The 26,537-nt window shown below is 41.1% G+C and overlaps 1 protein-coding gene across 14 annotated transcripts in view; it reads right to left on the bottom strand.

The window, feature by feature from the left end:
- Positions 1–26,537, bottom strand: part of GTF2I (general transcription factor IIi) — a 114,065-nt gene that overhangs the window by 16,664 nt on the left and 70,864 nt on the right. For all 14 annotated transcript variants that reach the window (XM_025425772.3, XM_049111050.1, XM_025425768.3 and 11 more), the window contains 11 exons: positions 25,741–25,851; positions 24,244–24,309; positions 20,860–21,043; positions 17,553–17,611; positions 16,906–16,977; positions 9,536–9,719; positions 8,325–8,383; positions 3,353–3,424; positions 2,115–2,298; positions 1,431–1,489; positions 963–1,037 (listed from right to left, as the gene is read on the bottom strand). In XM_025425772.3, the coding sequence (XP_025281557.1) occupies positions 963–1,037; positions 1,431–1,489; positions 2,115–2,298; positions 3,353–3,424; positions 8,325–8,383; positions 9,536–9,719; positions 16,906–16,977; positions 17,553–17,611; positions 20,860–21,043; positions 24,244–24,309; positions 25,741–25,851 (1,125 nt within the window). The remainder of the gene's footprint in view (positions 1–962; positions 1,038–1,430; positions 1,490–2,114; positions 2,299–3,352; positions 3,425–8,324; positions 8,384–9,535; positions 9,720–16,905; positions 16,978–17,552; positions 17,612–20,859; positions 21,044–24,243; positions 24,310–25,740; positions 25,852–26,537) is intronic.

The following is a 26,537-nucleotide window of genomic DNA, read 5'->3' on the forward strand; positions in this document are numbered from 1 at the left end:
AGACCCGGGATCGAATCCCACGTCGGGCTCCCGGTGCATGGAGCCTGCTTCTCCCTCTGCCTATGTCTCTGCCTCTCTCTCTCTCTCTCTCTCTCTGTGTGACTATCATAAATAAATAAAAATTAAAAAAAAATAAAAATAAAAATAAAAGGGGACTAAGTTTCCACTTAGTACCAGTACTGTAAACCATCAATATAAAACTTGAAGTTATGTGATAACAAAGAATTATCTTAATTAACAATGAATTATCCTAATGATAACAAAGAATTATCCTAATCCTTTTTTCCTGAGTGAACTGAAGAGATGGAAGATGATATCCATACCAACAGTAGGCTGAGAATCAACTACACTGTGCAAAGTACTTTAATACTGTGAACCTGAAAAGATGAAATTTCCAGACCCCATGCAAGTGGAGAGGGTATTAACCTGAAGATGTAGTAGGAACTAGTTTAATCCAAGGAACTGCCATTTAAACCACCCTTCAACACTTTACTGAAAAGAATAGGAGGGGCACCTGAGTGGCTCATCTGGCAAGCCTCTAACTCAATTTCGGCTCAGGTCATGACCTCAGGGTTGTGAAATGGAGCCTGGCACTGGGTTCCACACCCGGCATGGAGCCTGCTTGGGATTCTCTCTCTCCTTCTGCCCTCTCACCTCAAAAGAGAGAGGGAGAGAGAGAATTGCACATGTTCCTCTCTGCACCCTTAATTTATTAGAAAAAAAAAATTTTAGTGATCTTCCTGCAAGCAGATTACCATGTTCTACAGGAACATCATGTGGACTACTGTGAAAGTTTCAATCAGAAAGATTCAGAAATTTAGTTTTATCATAGGTAGCTCTTCACATGTAAGTCCAGTTTTGCAAAAATTCATTTGCATAAAAACAAACAGTAAACTGAAGAATTGATGGACACTGTCAGTGAATTGGGAGAATCATCAGAAGCCTACCCAGAGTGGCCTTACCTTCCACAGTGACCTCAATTTCAGGAACTTTTGAATTGCTCCCAGGACTCCGTGGTCTTTTCGGGGACTGCAAGGCTATAAAAGAAGCATGTGATCACTTCTGCATATTGTAAAAAACAAAACAAAAACCCAGAAGAAGATGCTTTATAAAAGCAGAGTATTAAAATTCATACAGTTTGGGTCTTTTCAAAGAAACCTGAAGAATTAAAGTGGTAGTGTAATCCTCTACCTGAGTCTCAAACATAGATGTGGAAACATGAATGAAGGAGGATTGCAAACATGAAATTTTCATGAAATGTTTCAAAAGGGGGAGGAGAGCCTATTATATATATAAAATACCTTAAAAAGCCAAGAAATAAACTGAAAGCCCCCAAAAGACACGAGCACATGATTCAGTGTGATTTAGGTAATGACGATAAAGAATGTTTTAATGCACAGAGGTGTAACAAAGCATATATGTTCTCTTACCTTTAGTGTTTATTTTACTAGCCATTCCAGGAGGCAGGTAGGAAATAACTAGTTCAGGTCTATAAAGAAAACCAAGAAATGTTACAATAGCCACCATACTGTTGATCTTCACAGCTAGTAAACATTATCACAAGCAGTGATTTTTTTTTTTTATAAATGCTATTATTCATAATGCGACAATGCATTCTGTCGTTATGGATAAAAACAACTCTCACTTTTCCCTCCCACCATAATGTGCTACATGAATTTGAAGAGTAAATGACTTCTTCCATGAAATGAAAATTAAAGAACACTAGTTTAGTTTCTGCAAGCATGGAAATCCTGCAGATGTGTAAATAAGAAACACAAGCACTGAAACTCAGCTGTCCACGAGCTGCCTCAGGAATACTGGAAGAGATACAGATCTGCGTCTTCATCCTTCACTCAATTACTGAGAAATGTTAAGAGTCAACACAGTACCTGTGACCAAGGTGAACATCACCCCTGTAAGGCAGAGGGGTCACCCTTCTCCTTGTATGGAAGAAGAAAATCTACACAGGTTAAAGGATTTTAAGCTCAGAGCTGTGCTTCCCATCACAGTCTACAAAGCCTTAGCTATTGCGTACAGCTAGGAAAAACTGCAAATAGAAAGAAAACTTTACTGTTTTGATTCCAGAAATGACTACATGGGCAAATTAAACTTACTTTTTAACAACAAACTTGATTTTATTACTCCCACGGACAATTCTTTCAAGCCGTGGGATTCCAAACCAGGTAGGGCTTCGGAAGGGAATGCCTTCTGGCAAGCCTTCTACATAAAGGAACTCAGGGTTTGATTCAAACACAGGGTATGGAACCTTCACCGCCTCTGTGAGTCCAAGAGCTTGAGCTGCAGGTTAAGAAAATATAACACATGTAAGGTAAAATGTTAAGAGACATTCTTTTATTTTTGTCCGCATTCTTTTTAAAAATTTTTCACTTTATCAAGGTATAGTTGACATATAACATTACATTAGTTTCAGGTATATAGCATAATGCTTTGGTATTTGCATAAATAGCAAAATGATCACCAGAGTAAGTTAACGTCCCGGCATTCTCAAATGTGTTATGCAAAGATTCCCTATCATCTAGCGATATCCATTCAGTATTTTTTTTTAAAGGGAGTCTCGATTCAATTATTAGAAGCATTTTGCATAGTATATTGTGCAAAACTGATGAACAGGCCTAAAAAATGAGTAATTTGAAAAAGAACATTTTAACACTTAAGGAAATCCAAAGGATAGTTCTATTACTAGTCAAAATGATCTCTGTGCTCTGGGCAGAAATAAACTATGGGCCAAGGCATACTGAAAGAGCCAAGTTTGCTGTTGAAAGATATGAGTTGCATATGGTGCACCTAAGTGGAATTCATCAAGTTAGAGAGATCAGAGGCAAAGTTTCCAGATTCCATATCTGGGACACAAAACGTTAACACCTTTTAATAATGATGGATGGGAAGGCCCCGGGGAAATTGCTATCACTCCCACTCCTTACTTCCTTTTCCATGATAGACACACCCAATCAACTGAAACACTCTTGCTGAATCTCCTCAGAATCCTCCTCAAGACAGCGCTCCAGGAAACCGCTGTCAACAAATCTACGTTGAAACAAACGATGAAACCTATTTGCTGTATGTGCGGTGTTAGCCAGATTCGAAGTGTACAGTGGAACCAAGCCTTCCCCCAACTCCTCCCTTCCTCTCCCATTTGGACATCCCAGAAAACCTAACCTGAGAGCAATAAAGTAACTTGGCTCAGGTTAAGTAGCAAATTTGGTAGCAGAAATAAATGAAAACCCAGTTTTGGGGAACTTACTTTCATAGGCCCGAACTGTTAGAATTCATTCAGAACACTGCCTCTCATTCAGGTTTCTAAACTAAGACATAATCACTAGGTCTTACTTACCGAATTTCAAATTAAAAATCTCTTCCACTTGTTTCCGTAGCTTGGTAATTCTGACATTCCAGTCTTCTTTGACTGGAAAGCAGAAATAAATGTAATTAACAATGTTCCTTCCTGGTGGTGACACAAAATTAGGCTGGATTTCCCAGTGAGGCTGTTTTGTTTTGCCTTTTTTTTAAAAAAGATTTTATTTATTTATTCATGAGAGGCACACATAGAGAGAGGCAGAGACAGGCAGAGGGAGAAGTAGGTTCCATGCAGGGAGCCTGGTGTGGGACTCAATCACGGGACTCCAGGATCACACCCTGAGCCAAAGGCAGACGCTCAACCACTGAGACACATAGGCATCTCTCCCAGTGAGGTGGTTTTTTAAAAGATTCAGCTATATCTGACATACAACATCGTAATCATTTGGGATGTACAAACCAGTGATGCTCTGAATTTGACTTCTTAGAAACAAAACCTTTGGGGCGCACCTGGGTGGCTCAGTGATTAAGCATCTGACTTCGGCTCAGGGCATGATCCTGGGGTCCTAGGATCGAGTCTCACACCAGGCTCCCCACAGCCTGCTTCTCCCTCTGCCTATATCTCTGCCTCTCTCTGTCTCTCATGAATAAATAAAATCTTAAAAAAAATAAAATAAAAAAGAGGGGATCCCTGGGTGGTGCAGCGGTTTAGCACCTGCCTTTGGCCCAGGGCATGATCCTGGAGACCCGGGATCGAATCCCAATTCGGGCTCCTGGTGCATGGAGCCTGCTTCTCCCTCTGCCTATGTTTCTGCCTCTCTCTCTCTCTAACTATCATAAATAAATTAAAAAAATAAAAATAAAAAAGAAAGAAACAAAATCTTTGGGTCTTAAAGAGGAGGATTCCCTGCACTATCAAATATCAGAACTTCAGGAAGACATAGGCAAATTTCAATTAATATTGTGAATGAGGGGGAAAAAATTGTGAATGAGGAAACTGTTCATAAGCGCACTCTTTGTGAGTGGTCTTTGAGCATTCCGCCCTGGAGGTGTAGCACAGAATGCCGTCAGGACAGAGAGAAGCAGCTGTGTCAGGGATTTGGCATCCTACACCAGCTTCACAGAACAGCCTCAATTGTATTTGCTCTCTATATAGGCGTTCCCTGTCTTATCAAACTGATGTGTGGCCAGAAGCCCACAGAAAGCACAACTTCACTCATTACAGAAAAAATACGGGAGAGATACGTGTTCAGATGATCAGAGAGGGCTTACTTGACACTATTCACATCTATAATCTGGCTTATTTCATTCCCCTTATTTAGAAGACAACTATCTCCTTTTAGATAAAGCGAAAATGAGCCACTGCAGAAGACACGTAGGATGTCACTGACTTAAAGGAAGACACTCAGGACTTGTTTAGTGGAGCTGTGGCTGGAGGCCTGGGGGGTAAGGGGAGGGGGCTTTGAGGGAAGGGGCTGGACAAAGAGAGGAGAGCAGGGGAGGGGGGGAGCTCAAGGATCACTCTGTGTGGATGTCATCTGTGTTTGTGGATGAAGGCAGTGGGAAATGCTGGGGACACTGTGGCTTCGGAAAATCTCACAACACACTGTTTACTTTTGCTGTAGAAATACTTTAAAAAAGAGTTGCTCTAAAAGAAAACCTAGCATCTCAAAGATTTAATATTGTGTGGCTCAACTGTTCAGCTGGAAGAAGTTAAGTCTGGTAAAGACCAGATTTGAATTATTACTATAAAAACATCAAGACTCCCTTCCTCCAAGTCAAGAGCTTCTGTTCACTTGTCTAATTTCTGCCCTATGCTACAACTCCTAGGATGGTTGGTATCTGCTGACTAACAGAAAACCATCTCTGCACTAATCCCAGGACGTAAGTAACTATCCCGATTCTGCCCCTGCAAACAGCAATCACCTGGTTAACTCCAAGACTTCCTTCCATGTGACATTTGTGTATCTTCCCCAAAATTGAGGGCAAAGTGCCTGACAGTATGTTTTTTTTTTTCCCCGACAGTATGTTTAAGTGTACAGCTTTTATCAAATCTCATGTCATGCCAAGAATCAAGTAGACCTAATGGCATAACTAACTTTTGTCACACAGGTTGACAGGAATTGGCCCAGTGAAAGCTGAATGCCTGGTTCACTGGCAGACCGGATAAACATTTTGTTGGAATGAAGAATGACAACTTTAATTCTTGCCAAGGTCTCCTAGGAATGGTGGAAGGCTAAGTATCGTTACTGATTTAAAACATTGAGGGTGGGATCCCTGGGTGGCGCAGCGGTTTAGCGCCTGCCTTTGGCCCAGGGCGTGATCCTGGAGACCCGGGATCGAGTCCCACATCGGGCTCCCGGTGCATGGAGCCTGCTTCTCCCTCTGCCTGTGTCTCTGCCTCTCTCTCTCTGTGTGTGACTGTCATTAAATAAAAAAAAAAAAAAAAAAAAAAAAAAACATTGAGGGTTTTTTGATGACAGGCTTTTCTTCTTTCTTTCCTTCCTTCCTTCCTTCCTTCCTTCCTTCCTTCTTTCTTTCTTTCTTTCTTTCTTTCTTTCTTTCTTTCTTTCTTTCTTTCTTTCTTTCTTCTTTCCCTTTCTTCCTTCCTTCCTTCCTCCCTTTCCTCCCTTCCTCCCTTCCTTCCTTCCCTCCCTCCCTCCTTCCTTCCTTCCTTCTTCCTTCCTTTCAGATTTTATTTATTTGACAGAAAGAGAGAGAGCGCACAAGCAGGGGGAGCTGCAGGTAGAGGCAGACGAAGAGGAAGAAACAAAGCTTCCCGCTGAGCAGGGAGCCTGACGCAGAGCTCAATCCCAGGATTCCGGGATCACAACCAGAGCTGGAGGCAGACACCCAACCCGACTGAGTCACCCAGGTGCCCCAATGACAGGCTTTTCAAGTATCTATGCTAGAAGACAACAGATCAAGTACAGCTAAAAACAGGACACCTAAATCTAGTGCCAGGAACATCTTTACCACTCTCAGGTTTGTATTCACTAACAGAATTACTCAGTAGTGGGCAGCACAGGTGGCTCAGCAGTTTAGCGCCACCTTCAGCCCAGGGCCTGATCCTGGAGACCTGGGATCAAGTCCCACATCAGGCTCCCTGCATGGAGCCTGCTTCTCCCTCTGCCTGTCTCTGCCTCTCTCTCCCTGTGTCTCTCTGAATGAATTAATTAATTAATTAAAATCGTAAAAAAAAAAAAAAAAAAGAGTTACGTAGTAGTGATCACATTAATCACAACCTTGAATTTGACTTCTCTCTTGAGAAATTAAGACCCATAAGGAGATTTTCATCATAATCCCACTAATCCAGGATAACCCCATTCCACTTTTGAGAATTCTCTATCACTTCTCTCAACAAAGCCTAGGTCATTCTGTCTTTATTACCAATATTGTTTCTTTGCCTAAGTCAAAAGCACATTAAGAAGGTCGCTGTGTGGCTTCTGATGCTCATTGATCATGCCATTTACCCAGCAGGATTCCTGGCACAGGAGAATTCTGTTTCCCTTGTACCATGTTTCTGAACCACTTTGTATGCCAGTATAAACACAATTTTTTTAAAAAATTTTATTCATTTATTCATGAGAGAGACAGAGACAGAGACACAGGCGGAGGGAGAAGCAGGGATCCTGATGTGGGACTTGATCCTGATCTCTGGGATCACAACTTGAGCCGAAGGCAGATGCTTAACTGCTGAGCCACCCAGGTGTCCCAACACAAACGATTTTATAATCTCATTGGCTTATTGGCTGACCCTCGCCAGCTGCCCACAAGCACCCTCAGAACTGAAGGATCAGTATTAAGTATAGACACCTTGTATACCATTTTGCTACAATATTTGTAAGAACAATTAACTGTGTGAATTCAGAAACACCACCTAGTTCTGTAGGGGGTGCTATTTTCTGTAATGCTATAGAATACAGGCAAGCAGTGGTCACTTTTTCTGACATGCATGGTAAACAAAAAAATGGCAAAGAAATAAAGGCAGACTTATAGTTCTTTGAAGAAAATAAAACCATTCATTCACACAACTGAGACTGAGACCTCACAGTTCTACTGGGCTATGAGGTCACTGCAGCTGCTGGAATTACAGTGTTTGTTATTAAAAAAAAAAAAAAAAAAAAAAACAGGGGATGCGTGAATAAAGATTAAGGTCTCAATCTGCCTGGTAGGCCACATTAGCCCCATGTGGGGGCTGAACCAAGCACTTGAAATGTGGTTTGTTGAAGTGAGATGTACTCTAAGGATAAAACTTGCACAAGAGTTTTACCTCATCATTTGTTTATTTCAATCGATTACAGGTTGAAACACTGATTTAGCTACTGGAAAATTAAAACTGACACATGTGGCTTGCATTTGTGATGCACGTTATATTTCTACTGAACATCACTGATCTAAATTCAAAGCCTGAGGTGCACTTGGGTTGCTCAGTGGTTGAAAGTCTACCTTTGGCTCAGGGCATGATCCTGGGGTTCTGGGATCAAGTCCCACATTAGGATCCCCGAAGGGAGCCTGCTTCTCTCTCTGCTTCTCTCTGTGTGTATCTCACAAATAAAAAAATTTTTTTAACAAATAAAATTAAAAAATATATATATTTACATTCAAAGTCTGAGCTTTCCCAAAATTACCTGGGTGTGTACTGATAAATCAAGGCGTGCCTGCACTGAATGTCAACATATGATTTTGAAGGGGAAGGGAGAAAAGATGAGCTCTGTCCCTTTATTTATTTTTTTATTTTTTTTATAAATTTTTATTTATTTATGATAGTCACACACAGATAGAGAGAGAGAGGCAGAGACACAGGCAGAGGGAGAAGCAGGCTCCATGCACCGGGAGCCCGACGTGGGATTCGATCCCGGGTCTCCAGGATCGCACCCTGGGCCAAAGGCAGGCGCCAAACCGCTGCGCCACCCAGGGATCCCGCTCTGTCCCTTTAAAATAAGACTGTCAAAAAGGTTAACACACACTGATCTAAGCTTTTAAAAAGGAATTCATAACTATCTTACCTGGTGTATTCGTTCTTGGCTGAGTGACTTCAGTAGTACTGTGGGTCAGAAGTTCTGGTCTGCAAAAAGGTGGGTGAGATTATTAAGAGAGCAGGCAGGGAATGCTTTATAGGCCTTCCTCACACAGCTGTGCACTGCCAATAATTTCCAATATGGTTCATTCTGCCTTTATACCCAGTGGGGTAAAAATCAGTTTGAGGACTTGATTATTTTGAAAATAGTAATTTTCACAGATTCAGGTTCAGATCTGTATGTCCTCAAAAGCATCTGAAGCTCAACTACACAGAAACAGTCGCCATTTCACCCAAAACAGTTCGAATATTTCTAAAATCAGATGAACTCCACCATAATACCTGTAATATCTGGTCCTGTTGTCCTAAAGTTCCCTCTCCCTTGTACAGTGAGACCCAGTGACAAAGGCAAGAACCCCAATGAGTAAGCCACAGACAGCTACCCATTCTACCCCTACCCCTTTAATAAATACCCTTCTGTATTAAAGACGGGTATTCTGCACCCTCTCCCTGGCTCCATATCACCTATTCTGCTACCCTTCAAACTCAAGGCAGAAGAATCCTTTTAAAATACAAATCCAAATTACTAGTATTATTATTAAAGTAAGCTCTATGCCCAACTTGGGGCTTCAACTCGCAATATGAGAGTCATATACGGTACCGACTGAGCCAACCAGTCGTCCCTCCCAATTCTTTTAAGACAAACTGGCTTTAAAACCTTTTAATTACTCCATTGATAGTCCAGTACCAAAGGCCTTCCTCCATGCCCACGTCTGCCAGGCTTCCCATACCCACAGAGCATCACTCCTTCCACAAAGAATGGTGTAGTTATGTGACCCATCCCTCCTCTACTTTTATTATTTCCTGTATTTGAAGTCCCTTTACACTACTTCATGCACAGCTGACCGATCAACCTGCCACCCCTCACTTTCTCCACCAAAGCACCCGGTAACATCTTATTGCATTTATCTCATATAATATGCCTCCCAAGGACAAAGATCCCGTTGGACCCAGTTTTATCTATCTGGTATCTGGTAGTAAATAAACATTCGCTCAACACATGAACCTAACTCTAATATAACCTAATTTTAAATATGGAGAGTGAATCCAGCTGAGCAGGGAACAAAAGACCCACTTGCAGGAAATTAATCTTTTCTTAAGGACAGCATTACAATTTGTTTCCAGATATTATAATCTTACCTTTTAATAACAAATTTAATTCGATTGCCCACTTGTATGATTTTCTCCAGCCTTGGGATGCCATACCACGAGGGACTTCTAAAAGGAATGTTTTCAGGTAGTCCTTCCACGTAAAGGTCATTAGGATGTGCCTCAAATTTCTGGTAAGGTACAGCTTTGGCCTCTGTGCTCCCCAAGGCTTCCGCTTCACAAAGGAAAAGCAATTCAGGAGATTAGGTTTCTGTTGAAATCACCGTTTAGTACAATCCAAAGAAAGGTAGTGGTCAACTTTCGGAAAAGCAAAGTAAACCCTGGAAACATACACACTAACTATAGAAATAGATTCAGCACAGCAAAGGCAAGAATGAATGCCCCATGACCAAGAGGCTAACTTCTGGTGGAGGGGAGTTTCCGGATTTGAAGACCCTCTTATATATGTATGTATATGTTTATTTATTTATTTATTTGAAGTTCAATTTGGCAACAAATAGCCTAACACCCAGTGCTCATCCACCAAGTGCCCCCCTCAGTGCCCGTCACCCAGTCACCCCAACCCCTCACCCACCTTCCTTTCCATTACCCCTTGTTCATTTCCCAGAGTTCAGTATCTCTCATGTTTTGTCACCCTCAGATATTTTCATTCATTTTCTCTCCTTTCCCCTTTATTCCCTTTCATTATTTTTTATATTCCCCAAATGAATGAGACCATATAATGTTTGTCCTTGGATTTGAAGACCATCTTTTAATAGCGCTAAGGTCCTACAAAAGAATCTTCAATATCTTTGGGAGGAAATAAAAGGATAAGAGAACAACCACAGAGAATAAAAAATCTAATTTAGATACTACTTTTTCAAAGCATCTGGAGGCCGACTTTTGCTGCTTCATGTTCTGTGAGTGTGATAATCCTGTTAACTGACTCCTGCACACGAAGTTACTGCAGGCTCTATTCTTTTTTTTTTTTTTTTTTAATTTTAACTTCTGCCCTGTTCTGAGCAATGGGTAACCCCCTTTCTTTTTTTTTTTTTTAATTTTTATTTACTTATGATAGTCACAGAGAGAGAGAGAGAGAGGCAGAGACATAGGCCGAGGGAGAAGCAGGCTCCATGCACCAGGAGCCTGATGTGGGATTCGATCCCGGGTCTCCAGGATCGCGCCCTGGGCCAAAGGCAGGCGCCAAACCGCTGCGCCACCCAGGGATCCCTCTATTCTTTACTTACATTGCAACCATGACATGAATGTTCCTTACCCCTTAAACCACACGAGTGTGGCATTTTAAAAGGAAATAACTTCTGCGAAGAATGCATGGAATGGGAAATAAAAATAGCAAGCAGAGACTGCTTTAGATTAAAAGAAATATATCAACCAAAGCTAATGCACCAATCTTGTTTAAACCCAAATTCAAAGCAAAACCTTTATTTGTTTTATTTATTTTAAAAATATTTTATTTTTTTATTCATGAGAGACACAGAGAGAGAGGCAGAGAGAAAAGCAGGCTCCATGCAGGGAGCCCAATGTGGGGCTTGATCCCAGGACTCCAGGATCACACCCTGGGCCAAAGGCAGGTGCTCAATTGCTGAGCCACCCAGGCATCCCATTCATTCGTTCATTCATGAGAGACGCAGAGAGAGATACAGAGGCAGAGACCTAGGCAGAGAGAGAAGCAGGCTCCCTGTGGGGAGCCTGACATGGACTCGATCCCAGAACCCCGGGATCACAGCCTGAGCCGAAGGCAGTCACTCAACCACTGAGCCACCTAGGCGTCCCAAAGCAAAACCTTTAAAGGTCCTTTTCAGGTAAATGATAAACAGTTGATGGTGTGAGGTGTGACGACTACATGGTGCTCATGTAAGAAAATGAAAACACTATTCACGGAGGCATACTGAACACAATATAAGTAACATGGTACCTGTGACTTGCTTTATAGAACACTCTTACAAAGGGAAGAAAGAGGAAAAGATGAACAGTGTGGAAAAATCTTAATGATCAAAGATTCTGAAAACTGGGTACATGGGAATGTTTTGCACTGCCTTTCCACTTTTGAATCTGTGGAGAACTAGAATTTTAAAGTGAAAAAATGAAATTTCCAATCTCTGCTCTGAAACCATACTTGAACAGAGCACTAAGAAAGATCTGAGGCCTTCCATTTAACTTGTTTCACTAGCACCAAATCTGAAGGGCTCAAGCACAGGATCTCTTCACTCTAAGTAAAGAATGTGTATTTGAAGTCACACACACAATATGTAATAAAGATTCTGACCTTTAAAGGAACCCACTCCCTCAAGAAATAGGGTAAAGCCTTCCACACCACACCCAGGAGAAATCTACGCTACGATAGGATATGTGATAGAATAATAATTACTCATGGAAATAGAGCAAAAAAGAATATGGTCATAACTCTAACAAAGATAGAAGTTATTTATAGGAGAGGGGGAAGGCCAATTGCATCAGCTGGTCCCCAGTGAGGCCTCCTTTAGAGAATACAATGATCCGACTCCCTATTCCCCTCTTGTCCCCATACTATATAACCCCTCTTGTATATTATGTATCCACTTCCTTTTCTCCATGCACCTTTCCCTGCATCTGGATGAAAGCCCCTGGGGGAAGGCCACTGCCTTCTGCTCTGACTCATTCTCAGCACCTGGTGCCCAGGCGTCCAGAGGGGCCTAAGGCCTAAAACTGAGTATTCTGCAGAATCAGCGGAACCATCTAGACTTACTATGTTCGACACTTAGAGAAAACATAAGCGTTCCTCTTTGCCTTTTGGGAACCTTTAAAGAAAGCAGCAACCCTCTCTTGTCCTAGACTCACCTAAGAACTTAAAAATAAAGAGCCAGACTTTTCACTGTTTATGACATAGCAACGTGTAAGCTCTTACCTATTTTCTTAGCTTTGACACAAGGCCAGAACATTTTTCTGTTGGCCACTTTTCGTGTGAGTGAGTGCCTTAGAACGTAGATCAAAAGCACATGTGGAGACTCGCGGGAAATGTGGCCTACTGCACTCTGAGAAACAAGCATTCCTTGCAGGCAGCTTCCAACAAGCCTCTAACATAGGAGAGTCAGAAGCTATGTCCACAGTAGGTGTGGAGCTGCGAGGGACAGGCCCTGTGCTCAACTCTCAGAAAGAAGCATTCCTTGAATGCAGCTTTCAACTAGCCTCTCATCTATGGGAGTTAGAATCTAGCTCCACTCTAGGTGAGGTATAAGGGCTTGTCAACAGCCTCTTCCTTCCATGAGGCCAAGTCAGCTGGCTTGGCAAGCATCAATGGCTTGGCAAGTCAGCTGGCTTGGCCGACTATTTTCCCCCAAGCTCAACTTCCAGAACCACACATGAGGGCAAAGTTTAAACCTGCTCATGCAAATACTCCTGGACTCTAATGACACTATGGTGGCTTTTCCAATGATGAATGACCTTCTTGATTTGATTCATTTTATTAAATGCCTTGGAAATATAATGATCTTTAAAGCTGTAAAGATACCTAAGTTTATTACTCATTAGCTGATTTCTGACCAGGTATATCAAGAAGAGAGAACTTGTCACTAAAGTCTTTTTTTTTTTTTTAAATAAGATTTTATTTATTCACGAGACACAGAGACATAGGCAGAGGGAGAAGCAGGCTCCCTGTGGGGAACCTGATGCGGGACTTCATCCCAGGATCCCAGGATCACGACCTGAGCCAAATGCAGCTGCTCAACCGTGGAGCCACCCAGGTGCCCCAGTCCCTGGCTTTTTAACGTTGGCCACTTATTCCCATTTTTAAAGGTACAAAAGCCCCACGAACGGCATCTTTTGCAAGATTCAGCAAGTATGTTTGCCACACCTGGTTTAAGCAAGAATGATGTGCAGTATGTTTGTAGTTTAATGTCACTAAGGTCCTATATTCACGCTGGGTTGTCCAGAACAGGGATGAGGAGAAAAAACTTAAAATTCGGACTTCTCAGGGGATCCCTGGGTGGCTCAGGGGATCCCTGGGTGGCTTGCACCTGCCTTTGGCCCAGGGCGCAATCCTGGAGTCCCTGGATCAAGTCCTGTGTGTCGGGCTCCTGGCATGGAGCCTGCTTCTCTCTCTGCCTCTGCCTCTCTCTCTCTCTCTCTGTCTATCATGAATAAATAAATAATAAAAAAACTTAAAAAAAAGATTAAAAAAAAATTTCGGACTTCTCCCCAAGGCCTTTTAATCTGAGGTCAACATTACAGGTAAATGATCCATACAGATTCTGCCAACAACATGCGATCAGTGACCTACGTTCCAAGATGGCACCTGAGATGCACCTAAGAGCTGCTTTAACACCCAGTGCCATGCACTGCCCCCTGGAAACCACAGGGCAAATAAGAATTGTCACCCAGGAGACTTGGCTTTTTTGTGGTGAAACTCCAATGGTTTCTCTCACATAACAGTGAGAACCCCCGTGGGCCACCCACACTGGCCTCTGCTGCAGCCTTCCCTGTGGAGGACAGCTGGGGCACTCCTGTACTGCCTTTGGACTACTCGGTGACATAATTTAATGAGGTCCAATGTACACTACCTGACTGAAAGGCTCAGTGGTTCCTGACGGTGTTAGCACACACTTCCATGACATTATCTATTCAGAGATTTGGTCAGTACCTGCTCCAGCCCCAGTCATAGTTCTAGAAGCAGATAAGATACAGAAGATCTTGGCTGTCATTATCTATGGGTGTTGTAATGGGAGGCAGAAGACCACCCTCAGTGCATGAGGATAGAAAATGTGATGACATATAATGAGCTTAGGGGTATAACAGTAGATGGTAACTCAGGAAAGACCTGGCCAATGGGGCCACATTTAAGACGTAAACGAAAAGAAGAGGCACAAAAACATCTCAGGTCATAGCAGGGGCACACTCCCAAGGACGTGACCTTGGAAAAATAAAAGATAAGTAGATGGCGGTAACAACTGGTACCAAGTGAGTAAATGGGACTGTCAACCAGGTGGTATCAGAAGAAAGGCAGGGTGGCTATGATCAGGGACTGTGGAGTTTATTCCAAGAAAAATGGGAGGCCATGGAACAGAAAAGAGGGAATGGAAATGCCTCCATTTTATGTTTTGATGAGATTAAAACCTAGCTGCAAAAAACAAAAACAAAAACAAAAACAAAAAAACCTGACTGCTTTGTGGCACCAACTTTGACAACAGCAAGAGACAGCAGCAGAGAAGAAAGGAGCGAGAGGGCTCCTTTCTTCCACCCTGGATTTGGGGTGGGCAGAAAGTCTGTCAGCAGGAGGCCATGTGAGAATTGAGAAGAGAAATCCAGGATCCTCGTGGGGCTTTGGCTGGGACAAAGTGGCAGGTGGTGCTACACAATGGTTGGGTAAAGGAGTATGTTGCAAGGAGGGGGGGCGATGGGACAAAAATCTTAATTAGGCCATGTGAAATCTGCAGATATATCAAAACAGGTGGAGGAGGGAACCCTGGGTGGTGCAGCGGTTTAGCGCCTGACTTTGGCCCAGGGCGAGATCCTGGAGACCCAGGATCGAATCCCATGTCAGGCTCCCGGTGCATGGAGCCTGCTTCTCCCTCTGCCTATGTCTCTGCCTCTGTGTGTGTGTGTGTGTGTGTGTGTGTGTGTGTGTGTGTGTGTGACTATCATAAATAAATAAAAATTAAAAAAAAAATTTATGAAAAAACAGGTGGAGGAAAAAGAAAGGTCAAGTGTCAGTTGGGAATGTCCAGGGCTAGAAACTTAAATGCAAAAGCCATCAGGAAATTGGGACTCTGGGACGCCTGGGTGGCTCAGCAGTTAAGCATCTTCCTTCAGCTCAGGGGTAATCCTAGAATCCCAGAATCAAGTCCCACCATCAGGCTGACTGCATGGAGCTTACTTATCCCTCTGCCTATGTCTCTGCCTCTCTCTTTCTGTGCCTCTCATGAATAAATAAATAAATAATCTTTTAAAAGTGGGGGGAATAAATGGGGGTGGGGTACAGACTCTACTATGTTCCCAACGTGAGATGGGAAGGATTAGCTGCTGAGAAAGCACAGCAGGGAAAGAGCGAGAGGGCTCAGGAGCGAGCTGCCAGGTGGCACCCCAAGCTGTCCAGACTGAACTGAAGGGAGGTGTGGTCATGAGCAAGGAGGACAGCCACCGACACAGGAAGAAACCAAGAGTCACCCAGGTTTGAAACAACCAATCCCATTGCAGGGCACTGAAAATCAGGGCAAAGCAGGGGAACATGAACCTTGGTAACAAAAGATGTTGCAGTGCCAAACCAAACCTAAGTATGGGTGGGTAAGTGTTCAGGGATGTGAGCCAGCAAGGCCAGGGAATGAGAGGAAAACAGGTGGTTCACACTGTGTTTTCAGATGACCAGACCTCCAATGACAGACTGCAACCCAGGCCCTTTCCGACAAAGAGACGCACCACGTGCTCCTACAGGGCCCAAAGACAAAGGACGACTGCCAGGTGCTGGGCGCTATATCAGTAATGCCGGGTCAGAGTTACTCAGGAAAAGAGCTCGAGTTTCCACTGCACCACTCTCTCCTCCCCTGTGATATGGGTCTAAAACTCTTGATGATTTACAGATGGATATTGACCAATTAAAGAAAACTGGAGGTGACACACCACTCAGAATGGCTAATATTAACAAGTCAGGAAACTACAGTTATGGGTGAGAGGATGCAGAGAAAGGGGGACCCTCTTGCACTGTTGCTGGGAATGCAAGCTGGTGCAGTCACTCTAGAAAACAGGATAGAGGTTCCTCAAAAAGTTCAAAATAGAGCTACCGTATGACCCAGGAATTGCACTACTGGGTATTTAGCCCCAAGATACAAATATAGTAACTGAAGAGACGCATGCACCCCGGTTTACAGCAGCAATGTCCACAATAGACAAACTATGGAAACAGCCCAGATGTCAATGGACAGATGAATAGATGAATGGACAAAGAAGATGTGGTATATATATAAAATGGAGTATTACCACCAAAAAAAATGAAATCTTGCCGTTTGCAATGACATGGATGGAACTAGAGGGTATTATGCTGGTAAAATAAGTCAGAGAAAGACAAATACTGTATGATCTCACTCATATGTGAAATTTAAGAAACTAAACATAATCATAAGGAGAGAGAAGTAAAAATAAAACCAGATGAAATCAAAGGGAGACAAACCGTCAGAGACTCTTAATCATAGGAAACAACCTGAGGGTTGCTGGGAGGGAGAGTAGAGGGACGGGGTAACAGGGTGATGGGCATTAAAGCGGGCGCATGACGATGACGTGATGAGCATGGGGGGTTATACAAGACTGAATTGGTGAACGCTCTTCTGAAACTCACTGTATTTAATTTATTTTTTTTTTTTACTGTAATTTCTTAAAGCAAAATTTAGAAAACTTATTCTGTAATATACTTTAGTCATGGAGGAAATCAGACTTACCAAATTTTTTGCAGAAAAGCTGATCTACCATCTTCCGCAGTTTTGTGATTCTGGCGTACCACTCTTCCTTCACTGTAAGAGCAACAAACATAAAAATGGCGGCCTCTAACTGGTAGCATCACTAAACTAGGCCAAGTAAATATTATGATTTTTCTTAAAGTTTATTTAAGTAATCTCTATATCCAATATGGGGCTCGAACTCATGACCCTAAGATCTCACATCTCACAAATAAGTATGATACCCATGGCTCTGTGCTCTAAAAAGTGAACCCTTTCATGTCCTGTGGACGATGATGAGAGAGGATTCCATTGACCAACGCAGATGTGGATAAAACACTCTGCTACACTGTGCCAGACTTTGTATTTCAGAAGTAGAACAGGTATAGTTCTCTTCGCCTACCCAGAGATGTGATGCTTACGGTTAATTATTAGGAGGAACGTAAGTTTATTCTTCTTGAAAGCATAGTATTGCAATGTTGTGTGTTTCTTGTATATAATGTTCTGATTTTGCACATTATTTAAAAGTTATCTCTGTGCCCAAGGAGGGCTCGAACTCACAACCCCTATCGAGAGTCACATGTTCTACCAACAGGGCTAGCCAGGGATCTCACTTTGACACATAGTTTGAAACAAGACTGGAGACCTACCTCCTGAAGCTGGTTTATCAAGCTGTAAGTCTTCACGTGTTGAATTCAGAAGTTCATGTCTGTAAGGTAAGAAAAAATACTAAGGATTTACCAGGCAACATTTAGCAAAAGTAGCAACTACTAGTACTTATTTGATATTCAGTCATGAAGACCAGTTTTAAAAAGAAGAGACAATCTGGACTCTTAAGCACAATTAAACCCTTATTTCTGGAGATTTCAAGAGAGTAATAAAACCAAACAATAACTGCAAATTGTTTCATAAGGTACGTCTTGGAGCATTTGTCCTTCATGGAAACACTTCACTTTGCAACCTAAAGATATCTTATAAAAGCATATACCAAAAGAAGTGAACCACAAAAATTTTCAATGAGATCCTTTAATTTTACATTATACTCAGGACTACCTCACCTTAAGACATCTATAAATTGGTTATAAAAATCCTAATTATACTTCAATACTAACACACCTGCAAGACAGATTACACGTTTTGGGTTTTTTTTTTTTTTTGTAATACAAAACTGCCCAGAAAACATAATTTCTAGATCACAGAATTTTCATAAACTAACATATATCCCATCATTCTATTTTGATGTAATGAGCTATAGTTGGGGGTTGTGGATAAGGGTGGGAATTGGGTCAGATATAAGCATGACCCTATTAACAACCATCTCAAAAATGTTGGAAATAAGCACAGGATTAAATCAAGGGTGTATACATAATATTTAAATAATATTAGTGAGCTATAAATAAAACATGCTAAGCTCTATAGAATTACCCTTCTAAATCAATCAAATACTTTACACACATCAAGAATAACCATATTAACTATTAGGGAAAAACTTTAGAAGTCCCTCTCAATGTGGAAGAGAGCCTGTCACAAATAAGTATATTGAAAGGACCTGAAACAGGATGTGCACAGCCTAAGTTATTCAACAATACATTTGCATTAACATTTAAACATCCAAAAAAAAAAAAACAAAAAACAAAAAACATTTAAACATCCAAACAGTTTTATACCCTTCAAGGTTAGCAAATACAAGCAATGCTATATATAAAAAATTTATATACAGAAGTTCTATATAAATATAACAAATTTATAAAATAAATTCTGTATTTTCTTTAAATATTGTTATTTAAAAATGAATTCAAAACCTCTAATATTAAAAGCACAATAAAATGATAGATAGCACAAGTTTTCTTAAAACAATAAACGTATTAATTTATCAATGCATGGGGGAAGGCGGATGCTGACTGATGATCCTTGGGTAGTGTCAGGGTTTTAGAACAAGCCCATTTGGTTGACAATTCAATTTCATGAGCCTACTAGATCTTGAAACTATAATTTGTTTGCAATGACTTCTCTCTGTGGAGGACAACTCACTTATTACCTTGAGATACCTCTTGGGTCTTTTTCATGCTTAGTTAAATCTTAAAAGCTGTCATCCCTTTACTGAATACCAGTATAGACGCAAGCATGCTTGGTTGTAATCTTTGATCAAAACAGTTGTTAAATTTCCATTTTTTTCAGCAGCACCAGAGTGTTCCCAAAGTAATGAAGTTGAATACTTCTGCAAATGATAATACTATTATTCTACCACTTTTTAAAAAACATTTATTTGAGAGCGAACATGGGGGCAGGGGTAAGAGGGAGGGAAAGAGAGAATCTTAAGCAGACTCTGTGCAGAGCCCGAGGCGGGGCTTGATCTCAGGCCCCTGGGATGACAACCTGAGCCAAAACTTAAAAGAGTCAGATATTTATCCAATTGAGCCACCCAGGTGCCCCATTCCACTACTTTACTGCCTTTTTTTTTTTTTTTTTAAGATTTATTTATTTATTTATGATGGACATAGAGAGAGAGAGAGGGAGGCAGAGACACAGGAGGAGGGAGAAGCAGGCTCCATGCCAGGAGCCCGACGTGGGACTCGATCCCGGGACTCCAGGATCGCGCCCTGGACCAAAGGCAGGCGCTAAACCGCTGAGCCACCCAGGGATCCCCTACTTTACTGTTTATAGTTCAAAATATGTCAGAAAAAAGTTCAAAAATCAGTTATAATAATATGCACACAGAATCAGAAGATTCATTCCTAATCACAAGACTTCAAATGAAAGCATGTCTTTCAGCAGAAGCACACTCATGGCAACACCCTTGGGCCTGAGTATTGCTTGGTCTAGACCCATAATGGTTTATCTCTCTCATGGCTATAACTGGTTGAGGAATAAGCACTTGACAGAATTCTAACTGGAGAAGAGGAAGGCCACCTTCCAAGAGAAACACAGGTAGCTGTGGGCTCTCCTCCATAAGCTGCCTGACTGGGAGGCCAGGAATTTCTGCATCCGGCACATAATTGGTCTAAGGAAACTAGCAGCCCAAAGAAGGAAGAATCTGGAGAATAAAAGCAGAGCCTTCCATACCAGTTTTAATCATCTTACCCCTGACCTCCTTCTCAGGTGAGATAAGCCTATTCCTGTATGAAGGTGACTAACAAGGATTTTTGTCCCTCACTGCTGTATTCCTAACCACTACCCTATCCTTTCCATGGCAGAAAGTCTCTATTTATGGGAGCCTTGGTGGGGGGGGAGGGGCACTCAGTCAGTTAAGGGTCCATCTCTTGGTTTTGGCTGAGGTTGTGATCTCAGGGTCACGAGATTGAGCCCCACATCGGGCTCCATGCTCATCATGGAGTCTGTTTGAGATTTTCTCTCTCTCTCTCTCAAATAAATAAATAAATCTTAAAACAAAATAAAACAAAACAAAACAAAACCTCAGCCCTAAAAACAGGACACATTAATGACAAGTACTATATTACTTTTTTAAAAAAATATTATGCTGATATATGGGCAGCCCGGGTGGCTCAGCAGTTTAGCACCTGCCTTCAGCCCAGGTCGTGATCCCAGAGACCCAGGATAGAGTCCCATGTCGGGCTCCCTGAATGGAGCCTATTTCTCTCTCTGCCTATGTTTCTGCCTCTCTGTGTCTCTATGAATAAATAAAATCTTAAAATATATACATATATATTATGCTGATACATTGATACTTTATTCCTTTCTTTAGCAGACTTAGCAGAAAATTGGAGAAAAGAATGACAGCTATAAGTCAACCACATGAGCAGATATTCATGTTCCAGAAGCCAACTCTGGGCATGACGAAGAAAACCCTGTCCACAGACACATTAAAACATGGTAAATAAAACAATGTATAACTCAAATTTAATTAAAACAGAGCCCTAGAGGTTAACAAACATTTGACAACAGTATAAAAAGATGCACTAAATAAGAACAAAGACAAAAGTCCAAAGAGTGTCTTACTTCTTAATCACAAAACGAATCCTTTCCTTTGCCAGTAATATCCTCTCAAGGCGAGGAATTCCATACGTAGATGGTCTTCTAAAAGGAATTCCTTCTGGAAGTCCTTCTACATAAAGATCTTCAACGTGTGACTGGAAAAGAGGGTATGGGATCGTCACAGGACCTTTGGCTTTTATAGCTTGAGCTTTAAGGATAAGAAGAGAAAGGAAAAATCATTAATTTACAAGGAATAACCACAACCACAGTTTGTACAATAGAGTAATTGAATATGTACTGCTCTGTAACTTTCACTACTTCATCTTTGCTTTTTTGTTTTCTAAACTATAACTAAATCACAAGAATACTACAAAGAAACTAAAAAAAAAGAACACCAACGATGCCAGTAGTCTAACCAAATCTGCAATCAAACAGTGTATTATTTTGGGGTAACATAGATGCAAGCCAGATGTTCTATTGAAATTTAAAGAATGTGCAATCCAGAATAACACACTGGTTCGCATCAGCTAATACATGCAGTACGTACAGAAAGACAAGTGATATTTTTCAATGACAAACATCAGTATAGAAAGGATTTTTTTTTAGATAAAGTAATTAAAGTAAAAGATTTTTTTTCTGAACTGTAAAGATTCTGCTAAGATATGCTTGTCCAAAGGTAAAATAATGCAGCAGCTGCGAAAGGTCAAAAACATGGAGAATCAAATATAATGAGAAGACCTTAGTGATTTTATCAAACAAACTAGAAAGGGTCAGATTCTCCAAACAACAGGTTATAGCTGAATATCATATGTAATGTTTGTGATAATGGAACTGAGATTAAGACAATTCTTTCCCCTCACCTAACTCCTGATTTTGCATGGTTTGTTTTCAAAGTAAGCTTTATGCCCAACAAGGGGACTAAACTCATGACCCTGGGTGTATCAAGAGCGGCATGCTCTACAGACTGAGCCAGCCAGGCACCCAACTCCCCATTTTGAAATGTAGAGCTGAAATGACAAGGTGTCTGGGACACTGCAGTTTTGTTTGTTTGTTTTTTATGATTTTATTTATTTATTCATAAGAGACACAGAGAGGGAGGCAGAGAGAGAAGCAGACTCCTTGCAGGGAGTGGGACTGGATCCTTGGACCCGGGATCATGCCCTGAGCTGAAGGCAGACACTCAACTGCTGAGCCACCCAGGCATCCCAGGATATTGTAATTTTAAAGTAAGTTTGCATCAAAAAGAGATGGGACAGGAGAGAGAGGACAAGAAGGAAACTCTCATAATGTTAAAGGTTGTTGAATTTGGGTGATGGATACTTAGAGGGTCTCTGTATCACTTACTTTTAGTTTTGTTTGGAAAATTTAATAACAAGGTTTTAAAAAGCATGAGTTAAGCTCATCTACAACAGAGACACATTTATAGATTGTATTAAAAATTTCATTTAAATATTTTGATACTGAGTCAATCAATGCCAAGTATTTTAGGACTGCAGAGCAGACACATATCACTCCTCTCAAAGGCTTTTACTTCACTAGAGCACAGCAGTTACGGAAAAAGCTTTCTAGGGGGTGTACAGCAAGAACAGCCAATGAGCTACTGACCTGGCCAAAAAGGCCCCCCCCTTGCTGCCTCCTCCTTGTTCCACAGGAATCCCACCTCATCAAAACAGCCATCCTTTTTCACTAGTATTCTATGTAGAAGTCTGTTTGCTAAATGTTAATACCTGTACTGAAGTTTCAAGTGGACCGCAGTTCGCATTACTGCTGAGTTACATTTAACATCCTTTGTTGATGTACTGCATCTGAAAATCCTATTCACATAACAAAGAAAGCATCTTCCCCTAAGGCTATCACTATTGTTTCAATTTGTAAAATGTGAATAATGTTCTTATAATCTCATCATGCTAGGAAAACATTATTTTCTTACATGCAAAATAATGAAGTAAATCACCAAGCAAAAACAGAATTTCTCTTTATGAGAAGCACTGAGATTTCTAAAACTGTCTAAGAGTAATTATTTTTACTGCAAACAGTACTACAGTAAGTATATAATAACAAATGTGTAAACAAAAAGCACTTGCTAATTACATACAACCTATTACAGGAAGTAATTTACAGACACTATGCTATCTTATCAAATCTTCGTAACACATCCTCAGCTCTGCTGATCCTTTCCCAAGAAAGGCTCAGAGAGGAATGAAGAGAAATGGCCGAGCATTCTGTCCCCAGGGCCTGTAACCTTACCAGCATGGGACACTGCTTAATGTAGAACAGGTTCTGGGAGTTTCTGCTTTGAAGTGGACCAATTAAAATCACAGGCAAACTGCTCTGGCTACTGGAGAGGGAAGGCTACTAAGAGAATCTTAAGGAAATAACTGAAAGCATTAGGGGAAAGTTAAATGAATTTGTTACTGAATTTGCTCTCATTCTGAATCTCCACAGACGGGGTGGCTGTCATATTTGAAGTTTATCAAAGTAAATAATACCCGTGTAGTTTATCATTCAAGAGCGTAACCCAGAGAAACTCAGTGATACAGGAGAACACGCTAAATATAGGATTTTCAAGTGAAAATTCAGTGAATCAGCCCATTTTATAGACTGTCAGTCTAGTACAAAGTAAAGAATCCTCCAAATAAAAACACAGTTCAATGATGGTTGCTATTTTTAGGTGAGCATTTAATATATACCAACTGGTGGTAACACGGTGCTTGTTTCCTTGATCACTATCTAAAGACAAATGTAGGATAGAATAATGAAAGGAAAGGAGAAGAGAATTTGAGATCTAACTTAACCAATTATGTATCAATCATCAAAAACTGGGACACTAGATGAATACCAGACTTAACATAGCAGATGAAGTAAGACTATTACTAAAGAATCTCAACTTCAATTCAACCTCCAAGATCTGGGACTTTTGCAACAAATATGTAAATAAACTCCCAAAGGCTCATGTTGAAGTGTTAAGAGAAATGCTTCCTGGTAATCACAGAAAGAAAACTTTCCCAAACCATCAAAGTAATCTAGGAGATAGGGTTTCTAATATTTGGACAGATACTCCCCATGACCTTCTAAGGGAACCATATACAAGCAAGGCACACTTCACTGAGAGAAGTGGACTTTCTTACATTGGATGATATATAACCTCATTGTTAAAAGGCTTATCAACAAACTATTATAAGAATTTCTTAGTTTAGGGGTGCCTGGGTGGCTCAGTCAGTTAAGTGTCTGCCTTTGGCTCAGGTCATGATCCCAGGGTCCTGGGATGGAGCCCCTCATAGGGCTCCCTGCTCAGTGGGGAGTCTGCTTCTCCCTCTCCGTCCTGCCTGCCAATTCCCCCTGCTTGTGCTCTGTCAAATAAATAAAATCTTAAAATAAAATAAAAAGAATACCTGAGTTTAGACTCACCATATTTTCTTTCAAACAACTCTTCCACTTGTTTCCGTAGATCAGTAATTCGAGCATTCCATTTCTCTGAAAAATTGAGATTTCAAGTTACATCTAAATAATAAATCCCCGTTTGGACACACTATTATATTACAATGATCCAACATCTAATAACTTATTTTCTACATAATATATCCTATTTTTTTATATTAAGTAATCTCTATGTACAACATGGGACTTGAACTCATGATCCCAACCAAGACCAACAGTCTTCCACTTACTGAGTCAGCTAGTGCACCCATCCTAATTTTTAATAATGCAACTCCATCTATATAATTTTACTGCTTTCTGAAGAACTATTCTCTTTTTTGTGCTTCTTAGGATTGGTCCAGTGAGAGGTTATAAGAGATGTTTTTGAAAGTTTATTTTCAAGGGGCACCCAGCTGGCTCAGTCAAAAGAATGTGCAACTCTTGATCTTGGGGCCATTGAGTTCAAGCCCCACATGAGGTGCAGAGATTACTTAAATAAATAAAAAAACCTTCAAGAAAAACAAAGTTTATTTTCAAAATAAACCGAGTACCTCTTTTTAGCCTGATAATTTCTAAAAAGGTCAAAAAAGACCAGTCCAATTAAACAGTATTAAGTGGAGGCAAAAAAGAGGAGGTGTCTAAGGTCATTCTGAAAACTTTCTAAAGCATGCCTATGTTCTGTCGAAATAAGTATTTAAACACAGTTGCACCCTTCAAGAGAGTGCTAAGGAATATAAATAGCTGCAAACTTACTACTATCCATATAAAAATCAATTTATATCCAACATTTATGACTATGACAAATTAAAATACTTAAAAAGCTACTTAAAAAGTACACAAGTGGGGATCCCTGGGTGGCTCCGCGATTTAGCGCCTGCCTTCGGCCCCAGGGCGTGGTCCTGGAGTCCCGGGATTGGGTCCTGAGTTGGGCTCCTTGCATGGAGCCTGCTTCTCCCTCTGCCTGTGTCTCTGCCTCTCTCTCTGTGTCTCTCATGAATAAATAGAATCTTAAAAAAAAAAAAAGTACACAAGTGAAATGTTCTAACTATTCAAAATATGGATTGCAAATATAATTTGCTCCACTGATATTTAGTCCCTTAAAAAAGATACATCATCCGCTGGGGCTTGTTTAGATTAGCTGCTGGCAGTTACACAGTACAAGAAAAATCAATGCGTAAAATAGATTTTAAATAAGCAAATGAGGTTTTAAAGTGAAGAAAAACGACTTAATTACTAAGTCGTCAAAACCCTGACTCAAAGTCTATTAACTGTACTTAACATCAGAAGATGCTGTGCCTCGTGCTCGGCCCCAAACCTTGCTTCAGCAGTGTCTGTAAGCTTGCTTCCAACTGTGCTAATCTAAGGTAGTAATGTATTTTTAAAGCAGCTCATTCCCTCCACGCTCACCAGAATGGCTCAAAGTTCTACAAGAAATCACTGGAAGGACAGAGAGGAAAGGCGCCTGCCCACGTCTGATCTTGAACGTACCGAAGTTGAACTCCCTCACTTTCCGCTTCCCAGCATTGGCAGGCTCCGAGACCGCTGGCTGGGGCGGCTCGCTGCTCTTTGGTCTCTTGGTAGGTGGAGAATAATCATCATCTTGAAAAAGAAAATGGTCATCACTGGAGGAACAGTATGACATAGTCCCAGCTACCGCTGTTCAATCCTCAATATTCAAAGACAGAGGTGGGAGTCTTCACCCCCGTGGGCAGAGGCAGTCAGCACCTCCCTGCGGGCATCTGTGCCTAGTCCCTCCCAGTAACCCCTTCAGCTTTCCTGCTCTGGGAGGCAGTGCTCAGGTAGACAGTCCTCATCTCTCTACCTTACTTCATCATCTTGACTTTGCTTAACTGGAACCACATCCTCATAGATTTCCCTTCTCCCCTAACTCCTCTCAATTCTTGAGATTACAATCTCTTTAGAGTCTTTTCAAGAAAAAGGTTTTAATGGAGACAGGTAACTACAGTTCTACAAATATGTAAGAAAAGGGGGAGGAAACATAGCTGGAAGAGAAAACTATTTCAGCTCATACAAGATCCAAGCATGCACAAACAAGGGAGGGTGGGTAACTGTATGTCGAACACTTTTAACAAACACAGAACTTACAGAATTAATGAAATAATGCTACATTATTTGTGAAACAGATAACGCTGAGTCAACACAAAACCTAGTAGAAGTGGGCAAGCAGATATTTAAGTACAGAATGTAGACGACTTAAGACATTGGTAGCCCGAGTTCATGATACTGTCTTAGTGGATATGTCTGCAGTGTGACTCTGCTAGGAA

This window comes from Canis lupus, chromosome 6, assembly GCF_003254725.2.
Source record: "Canis lupus dingo isolate Sandy chromosome 6, ASM325472v2, whole genome shotgun sequence".
Lineage (NCBI taxonomy): Eukaryota > Metazoa > Chordata > Mammalia > Carnivora > Canidae > Canis > Canis lupus.